The sequence below is a fragment of the Ictidomys tridecemlineatus genome, chromosome 1 (genome assembly GCF_052094955.1).
Source record: "Ictidomys tridecemlineatus isolate mIctTri1 chromosome 1, mIctTri1.hap1, whole genome shotgun sequence".
In the NCBI taxonomy this organism is placed as follows: domain Eukaryota; kingdom Metazoa; phylum Chordata; class Mammalia; order Rodentia; family Sciuridae; genus Ictidomys; species Ictidomys tridecemlineatus.
The window spans coordinates 251488544-251512284 of NC_135477.1; the positions used below are offsets into that span (position 1 = coordinate 251488544).

The 23741-nt window shown below is 43.3% G+C and overlaps 2 protein-coding genes across 8 annotated transcripts in view; one reads left to right on the plus strand and one right to left on the minus strand.

Annotated features, from left to right (window-relative positions):
* Trio (trio Rho guanine nucleotide exchange factor) overlaps window positions 1-9597 on the minus strand; it is a 331000-nt gene extending 321403 nt beyond the window's left edge. For 6 of the 7 annotated variants that reach the window (XM_078018036.1, XM_078018031.1, XM_078018041.1 and 3 more), the window contains exon 1: window positions 9426-9597. In XM_078018036.1, the coding sequence (XP_077874162.1) occupies window positions 9426-9582 (157 nt within the window). In that variant the 5' untranslated portion in view covers window positions 9583-9597. Of the gene's footprint in view, window positions 1-8384; window positions 8440-9425 lie in introns of those variants that run through there. The other variant, XM_078018037.1, reaches the window with a different exon arrangement.
* LOC110599267 (uncharacterized) lies at window positions 9581-23230 on the plus strand. The gene is made up of 3 exons (XM_078023599.1): window positions 9581-11275; window positions 15903-16003; window positions 22970-23230. Exon 1 carries the CDS (start codon window positions 9581-9583, stop codon window positions 10388-10390), a length of 810 nt encoding a protein of 269 aa, XP_077879725.1. The 3' UTR covers window positions 10391-11275; window positions 15903-16003; window positions 22970-23230.
* Window positions 23231-23741: the final 511 nt, after the last annotated feature.

The window sequence follows — 23741 nt, forward strand, 5'->3', positions numbered from 1 at the left end:
ATCCCAGCTGTGGCCTTTAGAAGAAGAACAATCTAGGGCAGGTCATTTACCCTCAGCAGAAGCTGACAAGACTCATCCATAACACAGAAATAGCATCCACCTGCTTGCTGGGGGGGGGGGGGGGTGTGAGTCCACAAAAGAAGTATATAAAAATTCCCTACACAATACCTGGTAAATCATTGGCACTTAAATGATGATCAGCTGTTGCAGTGGTAGAGATTTTTTTAAAAAAGAAAGATTTTACCAGATTTTCTTGAAGGACAAGATTGACAGTAATCATTTTTGAAGAACAGGAAATAAACACAGTATTTTAAATGTCATCCTATGATACTGCAAGCACATTGTTTCTTTCTGAATGTCCTTATTTTAAGGTGACACAAAAGGTGTCACCTCATCTCTGATGACTGGTCCTGGCCTCTCACTCTGCTCCCTGGCTGCTAAAGGATAGCAAGGGTAGCAAGATTATGCATGGAGAGGGACATCCCACCATAGGACTGCACTTGCCAAAAAAAAAAAAAAATAGGCCATGGGCCACAGATCCACATTGCAGGTTACCACAGGTAATCTATTAGGGATTCCAACTCAACCCTGCACAGGGTTCAAAGTCTAAGATTTCCAGCTCTCTTGAGAGAACAGGTCTGATTTCCCAAACAAGATAAACTCAACTGCAAACTCAGCAACCAAAAAGTATAAATATTCTAACAAACCAAGACATAAAAGAAATATCTAACAATGAATCCTGCAAATTTTGCAATTAAACACTGGGGAAGAAATATTTAAATATACCAGCTAAAAAATGCTGGCAGTAAGCGACTATGGTGAAGCCTCTCCTGTGAGAAGCTGCTCTCCTGTGGGTGACCTATCAGGATGCATTGACCTGAAATGGCAAGGCAAGAAAATGAATGGCCTGGAAACAATCAAATTAGCACCAGTTCTCCAGGCTCCTGGTCTACAATCCATTAGGACAAGTGCAACAAAATTTAGATGGAGGTGAAATGACTCTAAAATGAAAGTGTGAAATATGTCCTGCCCATGCAAGCTTTTTACTAGTTAAGGGTCTTTGCATGTTAGCTATCATCACTATGGTATTGAAAAAGTATAGTGAACACAGGAAAGAATTTCCCATAATCATAAATTTAAATTTTGTAAAAAGGCACCTACAAACAAAATTTACTTAGCATTAGGTTAATGAGAAATTTACTCCAGATTTTTGAATATCAAAATATAAGGCAACTTAAACTTTACATGTGGTCTATCTTTATATGTGGTCTATCTTCTATTAAAACTATTCTGTGGTTCTCTCCTATTATTCTGTGGTCTATCTTCTATTAAAACTTCTATTATGTTGAGACACTATTGAGTGAGAGTAGCTAAATAGAAATATTTTATCTTATAACATTCTGATCAAAGCAATGTTTCCCAATACTTATGAGGTAGCATCAGAATAAACAAGAGAAATTATACTTTGGGCCCTTATCATTTAAAAGTTAAATTAGTAAGTTATACAAAAATAAAGTTTTGTGTTAGTCCTTCAGACTGTAACACACCTATCATGAAGAACAAAATGATATAAAAAAATGCAAGTTAAAAAACCTAAAACTTTCAAAATCCAAATTACCCAAGAGTGCACTCTCACAATCACAGCAGCAATAAAGGTAGCAAGAACCAATGGGGTCATGAAGATGATGATGAATCAGTAAGAGAAGAGAAAGTAGAAGAAAATGAACAAACAATGGAAATCAACTATACACACACACACACACACACACACACACACTGCTTTGACCAACATCTTAAAGACATTCATATGCATGATTTCAAATTATAATTAAAGCATTTTGCCATAAAGCATCCATGGCATTTGCACGTCAATTTATATATACCAGAAAAATGAATTCTTTTAAACTAGATTTCAAATATCAGTCTCTGCTACATTCATTCCTTTTTGCATTGAAGCCCCTACTTCACTGAGTTCCAAAGTGGGGTATTTTATGATTTTTCAAGGTATATACAGAATAATATGCCCACACACACACCAAGAAAAACCAAGCACACAATCCCTATTTAAAAATAGTGGCAGGCCATATTTTTAAATGTGAATTATGCTTTTTGCAAGTTCAACATTAATTTTTCATTTTTATGGTTTAAAGTCTTAAAAAGGAGAACAGGCACTTTGTATATCCATTCACTAACTAACAAAACATTGTTTTGTTCTATTTTGTTTTGGTATCTCACTATTTTTATTTACATTTCTTTGATTGCTAGTAAAGCTGAATATTTGTTGGCCATTTGTCCTGTGAATTGTATATCTATAATCCTTTTGCTTCTTATTTGATTAAGCCTTTTATTAATTGTGTCTGTGTGTGTGTGTATATATATATATATTTCTTAAATTTGTAATAAACATTTTTCTCTCAGCTGTTGGCCTTTTTTTAATGTTATATTTTAAAATAATAGTTAAACTGGCTGTGTGTGTGTGTGTGTGTGTGTGTGTGTGTGTGTGTGCGCGCGCGCACAGTATAACTCCATCATCCCCAGCAGCCCCTCCCATTGCACCTCTGCAACCACTCTCCCACCCTAACTCCTGGCAATCAACCACCAATCTGTTCTGTTACTACAGCTCTTTTTGTGAATGTCATATATAAATGGAATCATACTTTTGGGACTCCTTCTCTCACTCAGCATTTACTGAACTGATGCATTACAGCTTATCTATTCACAGCTATATTGTTTTACTTTTAACAACCAACAGCAAAGAGTCCCTAGCCCTTCCCAGCAGCCTCTTTCCTGGAACTGAGGAAAAAGGAGGGTCATACAGCTACCAGGACAAATCACCACCACTTATGAAAACCCCTTCTGAATAGACAACCATATACAATTCATCCCTACAGGGATACAGGCTGCTAAGAAAATAAGCCTGATGTATTGTCATGGACACTGTTAACCTAGAATACTCTAGACCTGGAATCTAGGGTTTATGTTGACTACATTTTCAGGAGAGCTTTCAACATCTGTGTAACTGCTAAAATGTACATATTTATGACAAAACCCAAACAGGGTGATGCTTCCAAAATATCACACTTGGTCTATAGATGACTCTGCAATTCTCCCTAGCAGGCAAGAGTATGCATGTGACTAATTAAAACAGTTATCTAAAATTCAAGTACATTTATCACCAAAAGAGGTCTGACATCTTCACCTGCTGCTGGACTAAATAATATACTACTCACTACGAAGTCTCATGAAGGAAAAGCCTCCAAGCCAACTTCTTTCTGCAGCTCCACTCCCTCCACCTCCTGTGTGAAGTCATTCAGGCTTTCTTTCCTGTAATGTACAATCTTTCCCTCAGGGGAGGTGGCTCATAATTCGGGTTTCAAGGGGCTTCTTTACATGGTGAGGCAACAGAAAAAAAGAGATTAAGGAAACAACAAAGGAAGCAAACTGTTTCCATTATTGAATGAGAAGTGAAAATGAGTATGCATATACTTGCTAACCATTAAATGTGAGATTTCCCAAAAACAGGAATGCCTGCATATAAAGATTAATAACAAAAAAGCTGAGAGACCACACTGGAGATGGTCAGGGATCTAGTCAGGGATTTCTGTTTCATCTTAATAAACCGAGCAAAGAGGGAATGAAGTGGGGGTTTGGCAGGGGCGAGACACCTGTTGTGAAAGCCAAGGCTTGCTCTAGGGGTAAAGAGGTCTAAGACCAGGGGTCTACCTCAAGGCAGGAACAGGAAAGGGAAGGAGCAACAGAGGAAAACCTCCCAGGGCCTTTTCCCATTCCCTTGTGTTGCTTTTCCCTCAGTTCGGAGGCAGGGACACAAGCATTTCCAAATGGCTCCAGAACAAACAAAGCAGCCAGAATTCCTAAGTGGAAGCTCAATGAGCACAAGTCCCCCATTCAAGTTCATTCCTTTCCTAGAGCTCAGAAGATAATCAGCTCCTCAGAAGAATCTAGAAATGCAAAAGAGACTCTGGCTGCACCATCCAAACCCACTCAACTCTGCTCCCACTATGGGTCCATCCTGTCCTCTGCTGTCCTCTGCTTTCCTCAGCTTAAAGGGGTTGAGAAGGGATAACAGACAGCATCCTATCCACAAGGCAAATCACTCAGTCACCCCTGTCAGTTCAGCCAAGTATACTGGAGTGAGGGGAGAGGCAAGAATGAAAGAAGGGACCTCAGAGCACACTATGCTTTCTACCAGAATTCAGTGGGATTCTCATTCAAATCCCTTTCTTCACTTTCCTTTGAGTAGCTGACTTCCTGTCAGTGGCACTATTAAAAATTTGTCAAGACAATGCACATAAGGAAATAAAAACCAATTCATTAGAGATTGAAGAAGAAAGAAGGAAGTAAATTTGCTTTTTACAGTAAAACATAGCTTATCCCTATCAACCTAGGTTAGTATGCAGAAAGTGTGGCTATTAAGAATTTGACTTTTCACTGGGATTCTGCCAAAGACATTACATAAAATTTTACTTTCTCAGCAGAAGTCAAGTAATTAAACAAAATAAATATTAAATCTAGTTGTTTAAGATCACGACAGCTTCCAACACACCTCTCACTTTCAGTTAGGAACAAATTCCAAATGTATCATAAAAATTAAAGGTTATCCCAACTACATATTTTTAACATACATTTAAAGAATATATTGAAACCACATTTCACTGTGAACATTGCCATTGGCTTCATTTAAGTCTTTGTTAATTATTGAAATGGTTAAAATGGCTTTATTTAAATCTTCACTTGATCTTGGATGGTTAAATTACAAATGAATAAAATACAACATTCCACATCAATAAGCCAGTTTACAAAGTTTCAATGAAAAGCTTATTTCAATGATAATTTTACTGCTCTTCTTTGATTTCTGGAAAGTAACTTATAGCCTGATTATTTTTAGAAATCTTGCTTTCCTCTAAAACTGAGCCTGACTATGCCATCTAAAAAGGAGAAGCCAATATTCACTATCAAACAACATTTTTTAAGCTCACCTTTTTATTGAGATATCAAGAACCTATTTCATAATATAATAATTACTTTAGTGCTTATTAGAGTAATTATTGTATTATGACCAAAACTTCCAGGCCTCTAATATTATTAACAATCACATAGCAAGTTTGAAGGCTAGCCACTTAAATGGTGCTAAGAGTATAAATATGAAGAAAAGCTTCCCTAATACTCCATAAGGAAACCATCATATCAAAACATGGAAAGGTGTGCTGCTCTCTCAAAAAGTCACAGACTTGATTCTCTTCATGTTTTCTTTGAAAAGTAAGGGTCTCTAACTAGAAGCTGGAGAATAAAATTTAATAAGAAACTCAGCACAATGGCTTCAGAATAACCACAAACTTTCATTCTCCACACATTTATTTAAGGCCCATCTAAAGCATGCCAGGCAGGTTAAAAATAATGCATTTATGTAAGCACCCCTGCACACATACTCTTGCAAGGTTAAATAGGGAACTCTGAAAGAATGATTTATTGCCACAAGAACAAGGCCCCAAAATAGATTAGCAATAAAAGTGATTGGTCCCAGTGGGGTTGAGAACTAATGTAAGCAACGTCCTGGCCATGCGAAGTATCCGGGAAAGATCACCAGAATCAAGGGCCAGAATCCAGGGTGAGCTTCCTGGCCCTAACCCCTCCTCTACCAAACTCCACTCACACAACCTCCTCAAGAATGTGATTCTTCAACTGTAAACTACGAGGGGTGGGGCAGAGGGGACAATTAGCTCATTTCTATAACATCATTTTGTTTGTTTGCTTTTTTTAATTTTACTTTTTGCTTTTGCTTTGAAATCTGCTTTATCTTATTCAGTGCTGAGCTCTGTACAAAGGAGAAATAAATATGAAGTTCAAATCCACTAACACTTGCAGAAATTCTTTGGCTGCCCTTTCCCACACAATCACTCATCTTTCAACTTCCAACCCACTTTAACACTAACTGGCCTGCCCACTATGTTCCAGGTCTATAAATGAGTGGTCTGGATTGTCAAAATGAATACCAAGTTTCTAGACCAGAGAATAAAATGACAGCGTAAGGGCTCAGACCTTGAGTGAGGTGAATGCAGGTGACTGAGAGCAGAAGGGAAGGGCAACCACTGCTTTGAAACCCAAAGAAAAATGGAGAACAATCCTAATTAGAATAAGTTATACTCTATAAAATGTATATGTCAAAATACACTCAGTCAGGTATATCTAAAAGAACAAATAAATTTGAAAAATAAAATAAATAAGGAAAAAAATGGAGAAAAATGTATAAGTGCTGGGGCTCAAAGGGAACCACAAAGTTCAGAGAAAGGGAGAAAAAAAAAAGAAAAAAAAAAAAGTCATCCCCCTAAAAGACACTTTAGAGCAGGCATCCTCTCCCCAGCACCCAATTCCAAATTTTGGCAAGTGGCAGCAACTCTGCTTGAACATTTCTTCTAATGGAGAAATCACACAGCAGCTCTATTTTTGAACTTCTCTACTTATTTAAAAGTTCTATTACACTGAAGTCTCTCTCCTTCTGTCAACCAAACATGGGTACTAGTTTTCAATCTGTGGCATTAAATATAAATTTAATGCAGGAGGAGCAAAAACAAGGAAAGAAAAGACAGCAGAGCAAACACAGTTTTCGGGCTGAGAAAGGAAAGACAACTGATAGAAAAGCCCTCAACTACAGCACTTTGTCAATCTCAAGGACTGCGCTCAAAAACATTCTGGAAAAGAGGTTCACACCCTCATCTGTCCTCTCCATCAATAAAAATCTATTTTCTGTTTCTGTATCTTAGGAAAGAAAGCTAGATTGTACAGATAGACCTGGCTGCTTCCTTATCTTCAGCATCCACATTCAATCAAAACTACCCAGGAGGCCCCTGTCTCCCAGAAGAGGTCTCCACCCAGGGCCCTGCGGCTTGTTCTGTCCTGACAGTTCAAACCCCATGCCTACATATCCAACCTATCAGCCCTTCTCTACCCTCTGCTAGACATCCCAAGCCTAGACCTTACAGCCAAGATCTAGAGCAGGGATTAAAAGCTGCCCAAAACAGAGAAAAGCCTTGTTGTTGTTGTTGTTGTTGTTGTTTGTTTTGTTTTGGAGGGGGCAGGAACTCAGCAGTACTTGATCACTAAGCCACATCCCCAGACCTATTTTGTATTTTATTTAGAGACAGGGGCTCATAAGCTGCTTAGTGTTTCAACATTGTTGAAGCTGGCTTTGAACTTGAGATCCTCCTGCCTCAGCCTCCCAAGCCACTGGGATTACAGGCATGTGCCACCGCACTTTACCGTGCTCAGCAGGGAAAAGCTCTTTTTTAAAGATTTCAGATTACCTCTGGAATGGGACACTGGTACCAATGCCTGCTAAAAATCTGTCCTGGCTCCTGACAGTAAGTCAAACTACTGAAAGGGAAGTTTGTCAAGTCATCTTAAGTCATTCTGGAGAGTGAAAGAAAGAAGAAAGCCAATGAACAACATTATATGGTTCTGCTCCAAATTCAACTGGAACAGGAGCCTAGGCAGTCAGGGCAACACAACCAAGAGTAAAGGATATCGTAGAAAGAGCTACACTGAAAGGATACAAGATTTTGGGAAGTCCAGTTCAACTCACTTTCTTCTGGGGCTCTTCAAGCAAAAGAAGAGATTCCTAAGGTATGCATAATAAAGACAGTTTGGTCTCAGGAGCACCAAAAATTCCATCTCCAGGGCAAAGAGACTTTCTAACAGAAAGGAGCTGAATTCTGCAGAATCTATTATTTTGTGACAGGTGGTATAGAAAGAAGACAGGCTAGACTTTAGCTTCAGGGCATGAAGGGAACACGTCATAGCTCTGCTATTAAGAGGTAAGATAGGGCTGCTCTACCAAGCTAGTCACACACGAAAGGGGGGATGGGGACAAAAGGAAAAGGGGATGGAAAAAGAGTTCCACTTGAAGGAGCTAATGTCTTCATAAACCTTTGCTTTCTGCAGGGACCTCACAGGAGTGGGAGCACTCGAGAGTATATTAACCCCAAGCCGACACTACAGTAGGAGTGTGTCATTCCCAGTCACAACCAATCCGTTAAAATGAATCAAAAATAATCCCGCCTGGCAAAGAACAAGAAAAGGAGAGGAAGACAGTACTAAATCACGTTATCTACCGGCACTACTAACTTCTGCCTCTGACCAAGGCCTCCGCCTGCAACTGCTCCTAGTGACCGGAATTGTCGGAACTGATCTCACCGAATCTTGGGAAGCTGATTTTGAAAGAGGCCACCTAGAAACTGAGCCGCCGGTCTCGCGCGCCCGCCCCAGCGCAGACTGCTCCTCAGGCGGGCCCGCTACCCACCGGTCCTCCACCCGGTCGCCACCACCACCTGGCACTAGCCCTGTGCCCGCCCGTCCCTCCGGGCCCCGACCTGGTCCGCCCTCCTGGGCTCTCCAGCGCAGAGCCTGCATCCTCCCGCGCCTGGCCGGATAGGGATGGCGCTCCGGGCTGCGGGCCACTAGGCGGCCGCCGCCGCCGCCTCCACGCGCGAGCAGACAAGACTGGGCGCAGGGAAGCCCGGACGCTGGGACGCTGGCCGGTTATCTGGTCCCGGGTGGGAGGAGGGACCGCCACCGGGGTCCCGCGGACGCCCTGTCACGCCCCCTACGCCGCACACCCGGGCCCCTCCCGCTGGCGGGTCGCAATGCTCGCTTTCGCCGCGGCCACCCCCTCTTCGCCGGGGCGGACACTGAGCCACCTGGCACAGCCTCCACCGCCACACCACCCACGCAGTACCCCGCGAGCTCCGGCCCTAGACCGCCCTCCAGGGCCGTCCCTGGAGACAATGGCTCACTCCGTCGCCCTACTGCTCGACCACAGGGTACTCCGCTCTCCCTGGGCAGCGGATGTCATAGCTGCCCGTTTCACAGAAGTGTAGACCGAGGCCGAGGAGCTCAAAAGCGAGGGACCATGCGGAGAAACCCGGCTGCTAATAGGGTCGAGGAGGGTCCAGGTAAAAATGGGCCAGGGCGGCAGAGAGAAGAGCTCGCTTTCCCCGGCACCAGAGTGGCCCCAGCCCGGTCCACTCCGCCTGAGGGCCAGGGGCCTCCGCCCACGCCGTCCCTGCCGCCGCCTCTTCGGCCCTCTCGCGAAAAAGACAAAGAACCTGCGCCCCAACCCTCGGATCCCTGGCCGCTGAGGACGAGAGGCCGGGGGATTTTTACCCTGAAACCAGGGGCGGGCGCAGGAAAGGCGAGTCAGCGGCGCCCGGGCCGAGCCGCCACGCGCGGGGCGGCGCGGGCAGCGTGACACCGGCGTGGGTCGGGGATCCTGGGGCGAGGGTGCAGCGGCCCGAGCAGGAGCGCGCGGGGCCGGACCCGCGGGAGGGCAAGTGAGCACCCGGCGCGCCGGGGTCGGCCGAGCGCGCGGGGCAGCGCGGCCGCCGGGGCCGTCCGGCCACAGCTGCACTCACCGGATCGGAAGAAGGCCGCGATGTCGGCCAGATCCTTGGCTGCCTCTTCGGCCCCCTCGCCAGCGCCGCCCCCGCACCCTGAGCCCGCTGCGCCGGCCGCCGCTGCAGGGCCGGAGGACGCGGCGGGGGCGGCAGCGCCGCCGCTGCTGCCGCTCATGGCTGCGGCGGCGCCCGCGGCCGCGCCCGCCTCGGGCCCCGCGCCCCTAGCGCCGCGCGCCGCCCGCTCCGCGCCGGGCCTGGCGGCACCGAGCACCCAGCTGCCAGCGCCCGGCGCGCGGACGCAGAGCCCTGGGGCGGCGGGCGGCGGCGGCGGCGGCGGCTTGGCCCGAGGAGCGCGCCCACATAGACGAGGACTCCGCCCGGGAGCCGAGAGGCGACCGCTGGGCGGGGGCGGGGAGCCACGGCCTCGGCGGCGCCGGCCGGAACGCGGGCAGCAAAGCGCGCCGCGCTGGACACGCAGTCGCGAGGGCGGAGGCCCGTGGCCGGCGGGAGCTCCGGGATCACGGGCGCCGGCGGCAGCCGCGAGCCTCCATCTTGGTTTCAAATGGGGAAGGAAGGAGGGGGAGGGGGAAATCACGGCTGAGGGAACCCGGGTGAAAGGAAAGGGGAGAGCAGCGAAAGGAAAGGAAGGAAAAAAAGAGGGGCTTCGGGAATTTCCGGTGAGTCTCGTCAGGGACCCGAGCGTCGGCTCGGCAGGTGGGCGGGGCCTAGAGAGAGGGGCGGGGCCGCGCCGGGCTCCGGGACGCCCAGAGGGCCGGTTGGCGGCTGCGGGAGGGTTCGGTTTGCGAGGTCTCCGCCCGGCAGCTCTATACCTCAGGAAGAGGGAGAACGCTCTGCCTACCCAGCTGACGTTCCCAGGCCGGGCATTGCGCCCCCTGCCAGGGCTCTCGCTCCGGCGCCGCGAGCCCCATCTTCCAGAGCTAGAGAGAGCCCTTTCATTCTTAGGTCGTCCGCGGGCCCGGTGACTCCAGCCCTGGGCTGGTGTGTCCCTCGCTGGCGCAGCGCGGGCAATGGCACGTAGGTGGAGCTCCAGGAGTTGTTGGATGAGCCAAGAGGTCGTGAAAAACAGATTATCTGCCCCAGTCCCGGAGGCCACAGTGTCCTCAGACTGAGACTCCTAATCTAGGACTCCCCATCTCCGGAGCGTCCTCCGGCTTGACCTCAGACTCCCAGATCCACTGCGCTCCGTCTCCCAAAACGAGCAGGGAAGACGATGGGAGACCAGAGGAAATGCACCTTTTGGGAAGAGCCAGGCATCGTTTGCTGAATATTCGAGTTAAAAAACGCCGGTTTTGTGGCTACAAGCAGAGTTAAGTGGTTGGTGTCAAAAGTTAAGCAATCAAATGCTGGGGAAACCAACACGGAAACTACAACTTTCAACTATATACTACACATATATACTGGAAATGAACAATTAAATAAATGAATAGTGGATGATGGCCACCAGGTCTCTTACCTGTTACTGACCAGTAGAAGGAGGCTAGAGTGGTCCATGTGCTCTTGGATCAGAGCTGAAGTCATCAGTGTGAACTCTTATTTGGCTTAGTAGAGCTACAGATATATAGATATAGATAGATAGATATAGATAGATAGATATAGATATATATTATAGATATTATAGATAGATATAAATATGTGTTTACACAGGGTAGTAACACAATGCATGTATCTCCTTGCTCTATCAGCTAAGTGGGCCTGCAGAGGACAACCAACACAGTTAGCACCCAGATCTTCTTTTTAGTACCATTCTTCAACAAAAGGAACCAGTCCTCCTTGGGGGAAATAGCTGATTCTAATCCTGGGACAGGAAATATTTAACAAGAACCTGGAGCATCCTGCCGTGTCAGAAGGTAAGGAAGTTCTCTCCCACACCCACCTAAAAAGTTGGGTTTTGTTTTGTTTTGTTTTAATTAACAAGAATGTTGGGGGTATGTCAAAGCAGCACAACATCCAATTGAAAGAGCTCCCAATGGCCAAAGCCAGAAAATTTGAACAAGAAAATAAGTAACACACTATTTGAATATAGCCAAGAGTATAAAATAAATATCTGCTGATATAAATAAATGATTAAGTAAATAAATAGGGGAAAACAGGCAAATCTCCCATGCAGAAGAATTATGTCTATATTGTGCCCTGAATGAGATGGAATAAAACTCCCTGTTCCTAGACTGTGGGCAGCGTACAGGAACTTCCTTCCAAAGAATACAAAATGGGAGCTGGGACTGTGACTTAATGGTAGCACACTTGCCTGGCATGCATCAGGCACTGGGTTTAATTCTCAGCACCACATATAAATACATTAAATAAATAAAGATCAACAACTAAAAAGAAATAATAATTAAAAAAGAATACAAAATGAAAAGGAAGGGAGAAAAGTACGTTTACAATAGAGAAACATGACCAACACTTTCTTGGATAGATAATTAAGGTGAACATCAGAAGCAATGAGTCTTGTTGATAGCATGGATTCTTGATATGATGTGATGAAAATGGCATTTTATCTCCGTGTCCTTCTTCCCAAAAGCCCATAACTCTTGTCTAATAGTGAGAAAAACATCAAAGGAATCCCAATTGAAGGACAGCCTACAAATTACTTGACTAACACAATCCCAGCCTATCAAGGTCATCAAAAATAAGCAAAGTCAGGGCTGGGGATGTGGCTCAAGTGGTATCGCGCTTGCCTGGCATGCGCGGGGCACTGGGTTCAATCCTCAACACCACATAAAAATAAAATAAAGATACTGCGTATCTTTAAATAAATATTAAAAAAATTAAATACTTGGAAATGCCCAGGTAAGTGTAGAAAGCAAATCTAAAAGAAAAAAAAAAAAAAAAAACAAAGTCAGAGAAACTGTCACAACCATGAGTATCCTAACAAAATATAAGAACTAAATACTTTGTAGTGTTCTTGATGAGATCCCAGAACCAAAAACCATGTTATATAAAAGCTTAAGAAAATCAGAAAATTGGAATATCATATGGACTTTGGTTAATAACAATGAACCAATATTGCTTCTTTAATTGTGAGAAATGTACCCTCCTAATAAAAGATGATAATAATAGGGAAAGCCAAGTATAGGGCATATGGGGACCCTCTTCACAACTTTTTTAGTAAACATCAATCTATTTAAGAGAAAATTTTGTTTTTAAAGTTTTATTGTTTCATTTTTTTATTTTTGTTTATGTATTTTGGGGGGTTTGAACCTAGGGGCACTAGCCACTGAGCAACAACCCCACCCCTTTTTGTTTTATTTTAAAGCAGGGTCTCATGAAGTTGCTTAGGGCTAAGTAGCTAAGCTTGCGATCCTCCTGCCTCAGCCTCCCAAGCATTAGAAGTTTGAATTTTTTTTTTTTTTTTTTTTTTTTTTTACTGGATGGTCAATATCTTAAAAAAAAAAAAAAAAAAAGCAATAGACCCAAATTTCACCAACTGTCAACTCAGGTTTGTTGATAATGTTTCTTTTTCTTATTTTTTTTTTCCTATTGGTTAATTTCTGTCTCCAGGTAACATTCCCCTTGAGAGGAAGAACGCTTAATCCTAGTTCAGGGAAAACTCAAACTTTTGTGCTTTTCTTTGTTTTTTGAGTGCTTTCCCCCTGCTGCTTACCCACCCCCCACCCCCCCAGGCTTATAGCTGAGCTTTCAGCTATAAGTTTTCAAAGTGGGAACAGAAAGGTTGTACCTGCGTCCTAAATTCATGCTGGCATGCCTGCCCCTCCAACTCCACAGCCTTCCTGATTACGGACATTGCTAAGGCCATGCCTCAGCGGTTGCTCCTCATCCAACCGTGGGAACTCTGAGGTCTGCTGGCAGTTAGTGCCCCTCCTGAGCTACTCCCAGCCACCCTGGAAAATACTCAGCTGCTCACAGGCATGCTCAGACCCCAGCCTGCCCAGACCTAGAAACAAAGAACAAGATCTCTGCTCTCAGATCCCTCAAGCCTAGCTAGGGACAGCCTTTCTCAGAGTCATGTTGGGGTTTAATGCTCTCCATCTCTACCACCAACCCAAATTTGAAAAATGAAAAAAAATATAGATAGATAGAGATATGTGAATGACAGGAGGGGAACCTCACTCCAGCTTCACAATGCTTTCTTCCATTTCTACTGTTTTCAGCATAACCTTTGTGCTCTTTAAGAGAAAACTTTTAATGTTCAACAATCTTTTGCTGAGTGCAGTGGCACATGCCTATAATTTCAGCTACTCAAGAGGCTGAGGCAGGAGGATTGCAAATTCAGAGCCAGCTTGGGCAGCTTAATCAACTTTGCCTGAAAATAAAATTTAAGAAAGAGCTGGGATATATCTCATTAGTACAATATTTGCCTAGCATGCACAAGGCCCTGGGTTCCATCCCCAGTAATACAGTCTTTTCCCTCCACTTATTCTGTCTGCCATAGGTTACAAAAGTATCTCTTAAAACTTAGAAGCCATGTGCCAACCTATTTCTCTTTGCATCCCTTCCATAATAACCCTGTTTTTTGGATTGTGAATACAGAACCTCCTCACTGCCGCCAAAATAAAATGGTTGAGAAAAGTCAAGAATTTGAAAAAATAAAAATTGCTTGGAGGGGAGGGACAGATTGGATAGCAAGCTACCATAGAAAGATTGGCAATACCCTGCTGGTGGTACCTGGGAAGTGGCAAGTAAAAAAGCCTAGCCCATGTTGGAGGAGGGTGAGTGTGAGGGTAAGGGGTGTTGAAAGTGAGCCTGAAGGAGAAAGTAACTGAATGTGTGTAATAACCACTGAGGGTGTTGGGGATCAGGGTGGGTAGGGATAGTTGGTGTATATTTGGGCAAAAACAGGGCTCTAGTCTTAAGACAAGATTCTGGCCAATTCTTCTATCTCAGGTAGTCAGCCCCAAAAAGTGGTACTGAAGACTTGTGTGCAAGTGTGGGACACACGTGTATATTCACCCAGATTGCAATAAGAGAAAAAGGCTGCATACAGGGTTTTTTTCCTTCCTCCATCTAAGCATGTGCAAGGGATCTAAACAGGGTTTCATGACAGCTGCTGTTGATCCTACCCTACCTTCAAAATTCAGCTCAAATTTCATCCCCTTTCATGAAGCTCCTACATAACTCAAATTGATCTTTCCTATCTCTGGATTCTGCAGCAGCATCATTTTAGCATTTAATCATATACTGTATTATATTATTCACATCTTTCATGTTCAATGTCTTGGCTACAAGATGCAGAGATCCTTTGCCATTATTACACAGGTACTCATGTGCCTAGAGCCCAAAGGCATAAACTGAAATGTGGAACGACGGCTAACTCAGACACTTCAGCATGTACATCAGTATACTTTCTTTCCTTCTTACCAAACCTATGCCCAACTTAAAAAAAAAAAAAAACACTTCATTTTTTTACCTTAAAAAGTGACTAACCCCCAATACTTTAAAATGCAACTTTATTTGAAAACAGAGTCATTGCAAGATGTAATTATTTAAGACTACAGTCATACTACAGTAATTCAATGTGACTAGAGTCCTTGTAAGAAGATGGCCGTGTGAAGACAGAGACATGCAGGAAGAATGTAATGTGAAGATGGAGGATTGGGACAATATATCTACAAGCCAAAGGATACTAAAAATTGCTAGAAGACCACCAGAAGCAAGGGAGAAGTAAAGAAGGATTCACCTACAGTTTTTAGAGGAAGCATGGCTCTACCTACACTTGATTTCAGACTTCTAGCCTCCAGAACACTGAAGCAATAAATTTCTATTACTTTAAGCTGCCCAGTTTATTATACTTACAGTTATAGCAACCTTGCTATAACTAATGCATGAGCTAACATATTTAACTAGTCCTCCAAATTTTCTAATGAAACTCGTTCTAAGGAAAGATTACATGTTGACCTTATGAATATTGTTTGGGTGAGTTAGGTAAAGAAAAACATTCCAGAGGAATGTGGAGAATTATAACATGAATGGTTGTAAGAATAAATAGATGTGAGAACATCCTCTGAAAATGTCCAGGAGATTCTGGCCAGAATTTAAAACTTGTTTTAGTCTGTTTTCTGTTACTATAACAAAATACCTGAGTCTAAATATAAAGAAAAGAAGTTTATTGAGCTCACAGTGTTGGAAGCAAAAATTCCACCTTGCTGTGTCATATCATGGTGGATGAAATCTTGGCAGGAACACCTTTGAGGAGAGATCCCATGGTGAGATAGTAGCCAGGGAGGGAACAGTGTTACTCTTTTATGACAACCTCTTTTGGAATATAGGAGATGTGTTTGGTACAGGAACCCAGTACTTTAAACCACCTAGATGCTTTCTAAGGACTCTGCCTTTTAGTTAGAATGAGAGGGGGGATGTGGATCATTTGTGTGGAAAGATTCTAAGTGTTTTTAGGTTGAAAGTAGATTATGCAGACTCCTCAGAATGTTAGGAAATGAAGCCAAAGCTTGTTAAAAGCTTTGCAAATGATTGCAGTGGGGTTTTAACTAGAAACTAACTGCTGTCATCTCCCAGAGTGAAGAATCCATCAGATGCCCGTGGACTTAGGACCACTGCAGTCAGTAATGGGACCTTATGGCAGAGACAGCTGGAAGAGCAAAGCCACGCACCTGGAGGTAATAGGAAAGGAGACCCATGAGAATGGGGCCCAACATTGTGGACCATCTCCAGAGTTGACCCCATGTGTCCAACCATAGCCCATAGGACTCCTTCCCTCCCAAGCCAAAGAGCTTGCCTACAGGCCTCTCTCCTCCTTCTACCAACCTGAAGAGGCAAGAGAATACAGGCACGACAGGAGAATCATTTCGTAGAAAGCACCTGGGACCTTTGTTTACTTTTTGCTTATCAGGGCAAAATCATGAACTACACAAAGCAATAAGGAAACATCATCAGAGGGTTGATTTCTCTTCAAAACCATTGTTGTTGGCTATCTCCTTCTGGAGACGTCAGATAGATGTTCTCATGGAGGAAAAGAAGCCTAGTAAAAATTGTTTTTCAGTCCCTGATCCTGGGCAAGTGAAATTGAGAAATCAATCTTTCCTGCCTTTGAGGAAAGCACTTGTAAGAGTTGTTAGTTATTTCATGGAACCCCCATCTGCCCCTCCTCCATCTCTACCTCCCTTCCTGGAGAGTAAGAACATCAAAAGGCAAGCCAGATTGAACCATTCTTATTTGAATTAGAAACATGGAGTAAGGAGCAAGGAATGGGCACCTGGGCAGCAGGTGGATGGGCCAGAGCAGAAAGGAGCAAGTGGAGACCTGCTCACTATCTTTGTCTGCACTGTGCACTGGTTGCTTTTATAACCAACTCCCTTTTCCTGAGATCACCTCGGTGGTCTCTAGCTCAAAGCACCTCAGAAAATCATGGGGTTAGTTCTAAGCAACAGACTCTTTCTGAGCAGATAACCATGGCTTAGGAGTAGAGTTGGGGAAGGACAGAGAGCCCCTCTCCACATTCTGGGACAGAATATCTCACAGTAAGATAGCTAAGGAGCTATAATCTGTTTTCTCAAAGGAAGTCCCCGTAGGCCCACTGTAGGTAGGGAGACCACAGACTGATAGCATTTTAAAGGATACAGTGAGGCTGAAGAAGACCAAGCATTTCAATGACCCTTAGCCCTAACCTCTTGTTGATTTGTCAGATTTAACCCTCCCCATTCTCTACAGCTAGAGTTGGAGTCTGGAAAATGCAACGGAGATATCAGGATATGTGTGCAGGGATTAGTACCTGCCCTGCACTAGGTATCATGACCTCTCTATACCCTTCTCTTGAAGATCTCGCTGGCTGCCCCTCTGTCTCTGGAGAAGCAAGGTAACCCCAACCATCCTGAGGCAATGTGGTGCTATGTTGAGAATGCCTCTTTAGTCCAGCATGGGGCAACAGAAAAATCAGGTCAGGGAGGAGATGTTACCTAGGGCTCTGTCCTTGGACTCTGCTCCCTGCTGGACTTTGAGGAGCATTCCTAAGGGGCCACGCTAAAGAGGACAGTGCTCATAGGGGTCATGGAGCAAGCGATGGCGCATCCAGATGATGACTATCTCACTGTCCTAGCTGGAACCCAAGGACATGTACAGAGGCTTGGTCCTTCCTTTGTAATTCCAAAATCCAAAAGTTCTGGAAAACAAGTGTTTTTTGGGGGGCAAAAAATGACTTGACATCACATAAGATCATATATTTTAATCCCATCTAGGTCCAATCATTGTATTTTTGCAGTAGAAATATTGAAGAGTGTGATTGTGGGATGCTACTGAGAATATTAAACATTTTAGAGAATAAAAATTATGCTACCTTTCCATATCTGAGAAAACTTGTAATTTAAATGAACTTCAGAAAGTTCAGAATTCTGAACTCCATCTGACTCCTCAGGTTTTTTGTTTTTTTTGTTTTTTTTTTGGTTTTCCTTTAGGTGTTGAGGATTGAACCAAGGCGTACTCTACCAGTGAGTCACATCCCAGTCATTTTTATTTTTAATTTTGAGACAGGATATCACTAAGTTGCATGGGGCCTTGCTAAGTTGCTGAGGCTGGCCTTGAACTTGTGATCCTCCTGCCCCAGCTTCCTGAGTCACTGGGATTACAGATGTATACCACCATGCCCAACTGTCTGCTAAAGTTTTGGATAGGGAATTGTGGACATAAAGACTGGATACAAAAAAACCAATAAGTACATGAAAAGATGTGCAATCACATTAACTACCAGGAAAATGCAAACAAGATGACAATGAGAAACCGCTTTATACTAACTAGAATGGCTACCAAAAAAAGACAGACAATGACAAGGATATAGAGAAACTGGAACCCTCATTCATTTCTGGTGGGAACGTAAAACAGTGCAGCTTTAAAGAACAGTTTGGAAGTTACCGTATGAACTAGCTACTTTACTCCTAGGTATACATCCAAGGAAAACAAAAACATGTCCCCACAAAAATGCTGTCTTAACATTGTCAATACCTCTGCAGATTATTGATGAACTTGGACTACAACAAACACAGAGGCCTAGGGGGTGAAACTTTAGTCCAACACTCTTAGCAGTGTTGCTCACAAGAGCCAAAAAGTAGAAACAACCCAAATGTTCATCAACCAATGAATGGATAAAGAAAATGCTTTCTATCTATACAATGGAATATTACTCAATCATGAAAAGCAACAGAGCACTTATATGTTCTATAACATGAATATGCCACGAAAACATTAAGCTAAGTGAAAAAAGCCAGACACAAAGGACAAATACTGAGTGACTCCATTTATATGAAATGTCCAGAATAGGTAAATTCATGGAGACAGAAAGTAGATTAGTGATTGCCAAGGGCTGAAGAGGAAGGAAAGGAAAATAACTCTAAATGTGTATAGGGCTTCTTTGTGAGAAGACGAGAATGTTCTAAAATTAGATTGTGGTGAGGGTTGTACGACCTTGAGATTATCCTAAAATCATTAAATGGTACATTGTATGTTATATAGTTATATCTCAATAGAGCTGTTTAAGCATAAATAAAAATCCAATCTAGCTGAGAATGGCTGTAGCTAATTCAACATAAGGCAATAGAATGTCAGGGGATCTCAGGAAATTCTCAGACTCTAATGTAAATGATAAAAAGGTGAAACTGGGGGCTGCAGTTGTGGCTCAGCAGTAGAGCGCTAGCCTAGCATGTGTGGGGCCTGGACTCAATCCTCAGCACCACATAAATATAAATAAGTAAAATAAAGGTATTGACAACTACAACTAAAAAATAAATATATTTTTAAAAAAGGTCAGACTGTTCAGAAGCAGGCTACTGTAATAAGACAGGCCCTCATACAAAATTCCTCCCAGTAGGCAAAATGTACCACCAACCACGAGCTTCGGGAATCTGACTTGAACCTCACTGTCCTCAACTTCGGGCCAACTGGGGCCAGTTGGGAATCTCTCATGGCAGGTGCTGTCCTTGATTGACTGAAACACATGGTACTGCCCCTCAAGTAGCCAGGGCACAGGGATGCCTTGCCTACTTTCCTAAAGGAGAGGCATGTGGCACTTGTTTTATGTAGGGCATGTGGCTGGGGGTGACATTCACTCTTCAGTCAAGTGTCCAAGAAGTTGCAAAAGGACAGGAGACAAAACAAGAGAAGAGTGGGAATTCCTAGTGATTGTGGAGTATGAGGCTAATAAATGGCTCTTAAAATGGTTCTTGACCCAATTTCTGGGTACAGTGGCTTAGTCGTGACAACCCGTAACTAACAAGGAGGAAGTTAGGAGGATGAGTACCAGCCTCTCTCTCCTCCCTACCTTGCATCTCTGCTGTTCCTTTCAGATGACTGCATCAAACCAGAGACCAGAAAGCATCCGGGCCCATGGATGAGTCCCCATGGGTCAGCCCCCTGAGGACCAGCAGGGTAAAGGAAGGCAGAGATGAATCTGCTGGACCAAAGGAGTTCATATGGTGTAATTATGAAATGCTCCAGAATTTGGAAGTCACAAATCAGCCAACGGACCTTCAAGTACTCTGAGCATTACAGTGCAAGGAATACTAAGTGAGCAGACCCAGTTAGAAAGATAAGACCCAGTCACTTGGCAAGGCAATTATGATTTCAAAACAGAATATATGTTCAAATACATAGAAGACACAATAAAGGCCAAAGGAGTTCATAGAAAGGAGAAACCTCTTTTGCAGTGGAGTGACAAGGGAAGAGTTCCTAGGTCAGAATTTTTATTTGCTTCTAGTCAAAGGCCAAGACTCACAGTACAAACAATAAGTACAATGCAATCTTTAAAATGAACTATGGAGACAAAACTACCCACATGGAATAAAGGGAAACTAGACTTCTGAGCATAGACATCAGTAGATATTTAGGCAGAGCTGCATAAAGAAGGCATCTAATCAATCTGTTGCTGTCATTTGACTGATGCACCTCTAAAACGTCTTCCCTATGCAAGGGAGTGAAGAACTTTGATTTCCTTGAGGAGCAGCATAACAGAATCAAGAGCAAGACTTTGGTGATCAAGGGCCTAGATTTGAAATATTCTGCTATTTCCATAGATGGGTGAACTGGGAAAGAAACTTCATCTCTTTGTGTCTCAGTTTCCTCACCTATAAAATAGAGATTAAAAATAGAGCGTACCTAATAGTGCTGTTATAAAGATTTGAAACACACAAAAAGCACTTTCAATTGCTGTTCTTTTGAGGTGATCATTTTGGGGGGGCAGAGTACCAGGGATTGAACTCGGGGGTACTCAAGCACTGATCTACATCCCCAGCCCAATTTCGTATTTTATTTAAAGACAGGGACTCACTGAGTTGCTTAGTGCCTTGCTTTTTCTGAGGCTGGCTTTGAACTTGCGATCCTCCAGTCTCAGCCTCCTGTGTCGCTGGGATTACAGGTGTGTGCCACTGCCCCTGGTTTAGGTGCTCATTATCAACTATTACTACTACTACTGGTAGTACTACTACTACTAATAGTAGTAGTAGTAGTACTATTCTTGAATTTATCCTAGCAAATTTATCCTAGCAAACTTCTGCTGTAGTTCCAAACACAGAGCTGAATCTAAGATCTTATACAGTTGAGAGGTACCACTGTTATGTCTTTTCTTGTTCAGTACTGAGCATTGCTGGGAAAGAGATTATTTATAGGAAGTTCAGATTATCTAGTTTTGTGATCAGGTTTAATTAGCTTTTTCTACCTTGTAATGTAAAAGTGCAAGCTAAATTTGAGACTAGAGCCTATTTGAATATGGTCTGGAAGATCTCAGCTATGTTTCCTAAAGTCTACTTTATAGAACAAATCCCATGGGAAGTTAATAAGTGTTATTGTTCGAAAGTTCCATGCTGAAATAAGTTTGAATAACTCAAGGTTAAAACAAAGTTAATAAATTCTTTTAGACAGATGTATGCTTTGCATCTCAAGAGGGAAAGACATACTATGGGATCCTCTGAATTTATTGGACGGTTGGTTTAAACCTTTCTTCTCCTTGAGCTGTTGAGACACAGGGAGGGACTTGGAGAACATTGGACCATAAAACTGGAAAAGAGGTTAAAAAAAAAACCTAGTTAATTACCTTTGAAAACCCTGTTATGGGATGGTGTCATGGAGGTGACGTGATTTGATCTAGATCTTGAAGGGCAGATGGGAAGGACAACATGAAGAGCAGACTAGGCAAAAGAGTGGTGTGATAAAGGCACACATGGGAGGAAGTGGTGACTTTAGGGCCTGTGCCACATGATCCTGGAAAACAACCAGAGGCAGCGCTGTGGCAACCCTGGACTGCCAGGTCAAGGACATCAAAACTCCGACAGGTGGGGCTGGTGTTGTGGCTCAGTAGTAGAGCACTTGCCTAGCATGTGTGAGGCGCTGGTTTTGATTCTCAGCACCACATATAAATAAATAAAGGTCCATCAACAATTAAAAGGAATTAAAAACAAAACCAAACAAAACTCCAACGGTGATGGGCAGCCGAAGCTCATGATGTGAGCAGCAAAGTAACCTAATGAAAATTGCTGAATTGGGGAAAATTAACCTAGCCAATATGTACAATGTGAACCAAAGGAAGGGAACAGAAACGGGACAAAATTAAGCATCTATTTCCGTGTTCCAGATCAGAACTTCCAGTGGGTGCACCCAGACTGGGTTATAAGTATGACAATTTTTGGATACTTGTGCCCACCTCTGCGGCCTTCTAGGGCCTGGCTGGAGCCGAGCCATTTTCCTCCAGCCCTGTAACCCCATTACACAAAGTGAATGATGTTATTTTTTGTGTGCCATGACACTAACAAGGTTGTAGAGCACTAGTCTAGTTATAAAGATCTGACTAGGCCAATGACATTAGCAATGCAAAGAAAGGATGGCTGGCAGGTGCCCAGATACTCACACTTGAATCTTCCTGCAGAGGAGAAAGCAGGCATCTATATTGTCCTCCAATGGCTGGAAGTATGGTTTTCAAACCCAGAAGCTCCAGGAGGAAAAATAGTGGTGACAACCAGAAACTTGCAACATCTCACAAAGAGGAACCCCAAAGAATGTGGATTGAGTTAACTATCATGGTTCAAGAAGAGCTTCTAACACTTGCTGTTGATCTAGGGTTCTGTGAGTAGGTCAAGGGTGCCTGAATAACATGTCTCCTTCCCTGTAAGCAAATTGCCTCTCAGGTTGCAACATCCTTCACTGGCTAGCCGGTAACCTGTGTTTTTCAAGGTGGTAAGAGATGTCACTTCTACCTTCCTTCAATTTTGCTCCAAGATGCAAAGAACCTTCCCTGAGTCAAAACTCAGGTAGACACCTCCCACCTGTAGAGGGAAGCTCTGGTTGTGTTCTTTCAGCAAGTCTCCCCTCTGCTTAGCTCTTCATAGCTGTGGAGATGCAAGGAAAGAACAAAAGTCTTGTTACCTGAAATGTATCATTGTGATTTTTTTTCTAAGGTGGTGGGCTAGTATTTGAAGCCATTTAAAAGCCATATTCTTTCTGTCTCTCACTCCTTGCATGGCAGTCACCACATTGGTGACATCTTCTTGGGTGCCTGTGGTCTTGCCTTCCTGACTCTTCCACATTCTATGAAGGTATCTAATTGGCATCCCCTTCTGTTTTTGTTGTTTGTTTGTTTTGTTTCCCTCTAGGCAAAATGAAGAAGCCAGTGCTAAGGTGAAGGTGAGACTGTATTGAACTACAGAGGAGCAGAAGGTCACATGGCTGGATTTCCTAATGTGTAAGTCTAGAAACCACCACAGACAGACCATTTTCAGATGATATTACCCTGGAATCCTTTAATGAAAATTTCATGTTATGCATACTGCCTTTATTGGGATTCATCTGCATTTGAAGATACTGGCCTTATGTTATTTATTTTAATAAATAAAACCCGTGTGTTCACTGTTTTAGATTTTGGTAGTATGAAAGTTTGTCTCTGCTGACAGATGGTCGTGCTTCCTTTCCTAAGCTAATGCGAACTGTAACTCACGGTGTTTCTTTTTATACCTTGGAAGTCAAGATGCTCAGAAATGAAGTTTTGTGCTTATTTGCACCAGTTTTACAAAAAAAAATCCTCTTTGTTATGCAGCTTTTATTCTTTTATCTTTATTTTCAAGAGTTTTTCCTTCCCTATTTATTTAGGTTTCCTTGAGTTATTTTCCGAAGAAGCTTGGGGACAGATAGAAACATAAATGGATGAATGCATGGGTGTGAGGGGGTAAAAGATATGTGGACAGATAGATAGACATGCACACCCACACCAATTGGACTCAGCTGTGAGTGAGGGAAAGCCAGACTCCAGGTGAGTTTCCTTCCTTTCTGATCTTCCTTTCAGGATCATTTCTATAGTATGTTAACTGACTTCCTTTGTACCATGAACCTACCTTGTCTTTCATTGATCCAGTGCTTTCCATTTCTATC

Bases quoted from the DNA above. Each gene is read 5' to 3' on its own strand.
- LOC110599267 (XM_078023599.1), top strand. From the start codon at position 9,581: ATGGCTGCGGCGGCGCCCGCGGCCGCGCCCGCCTCGGGCCCCGCGCCC.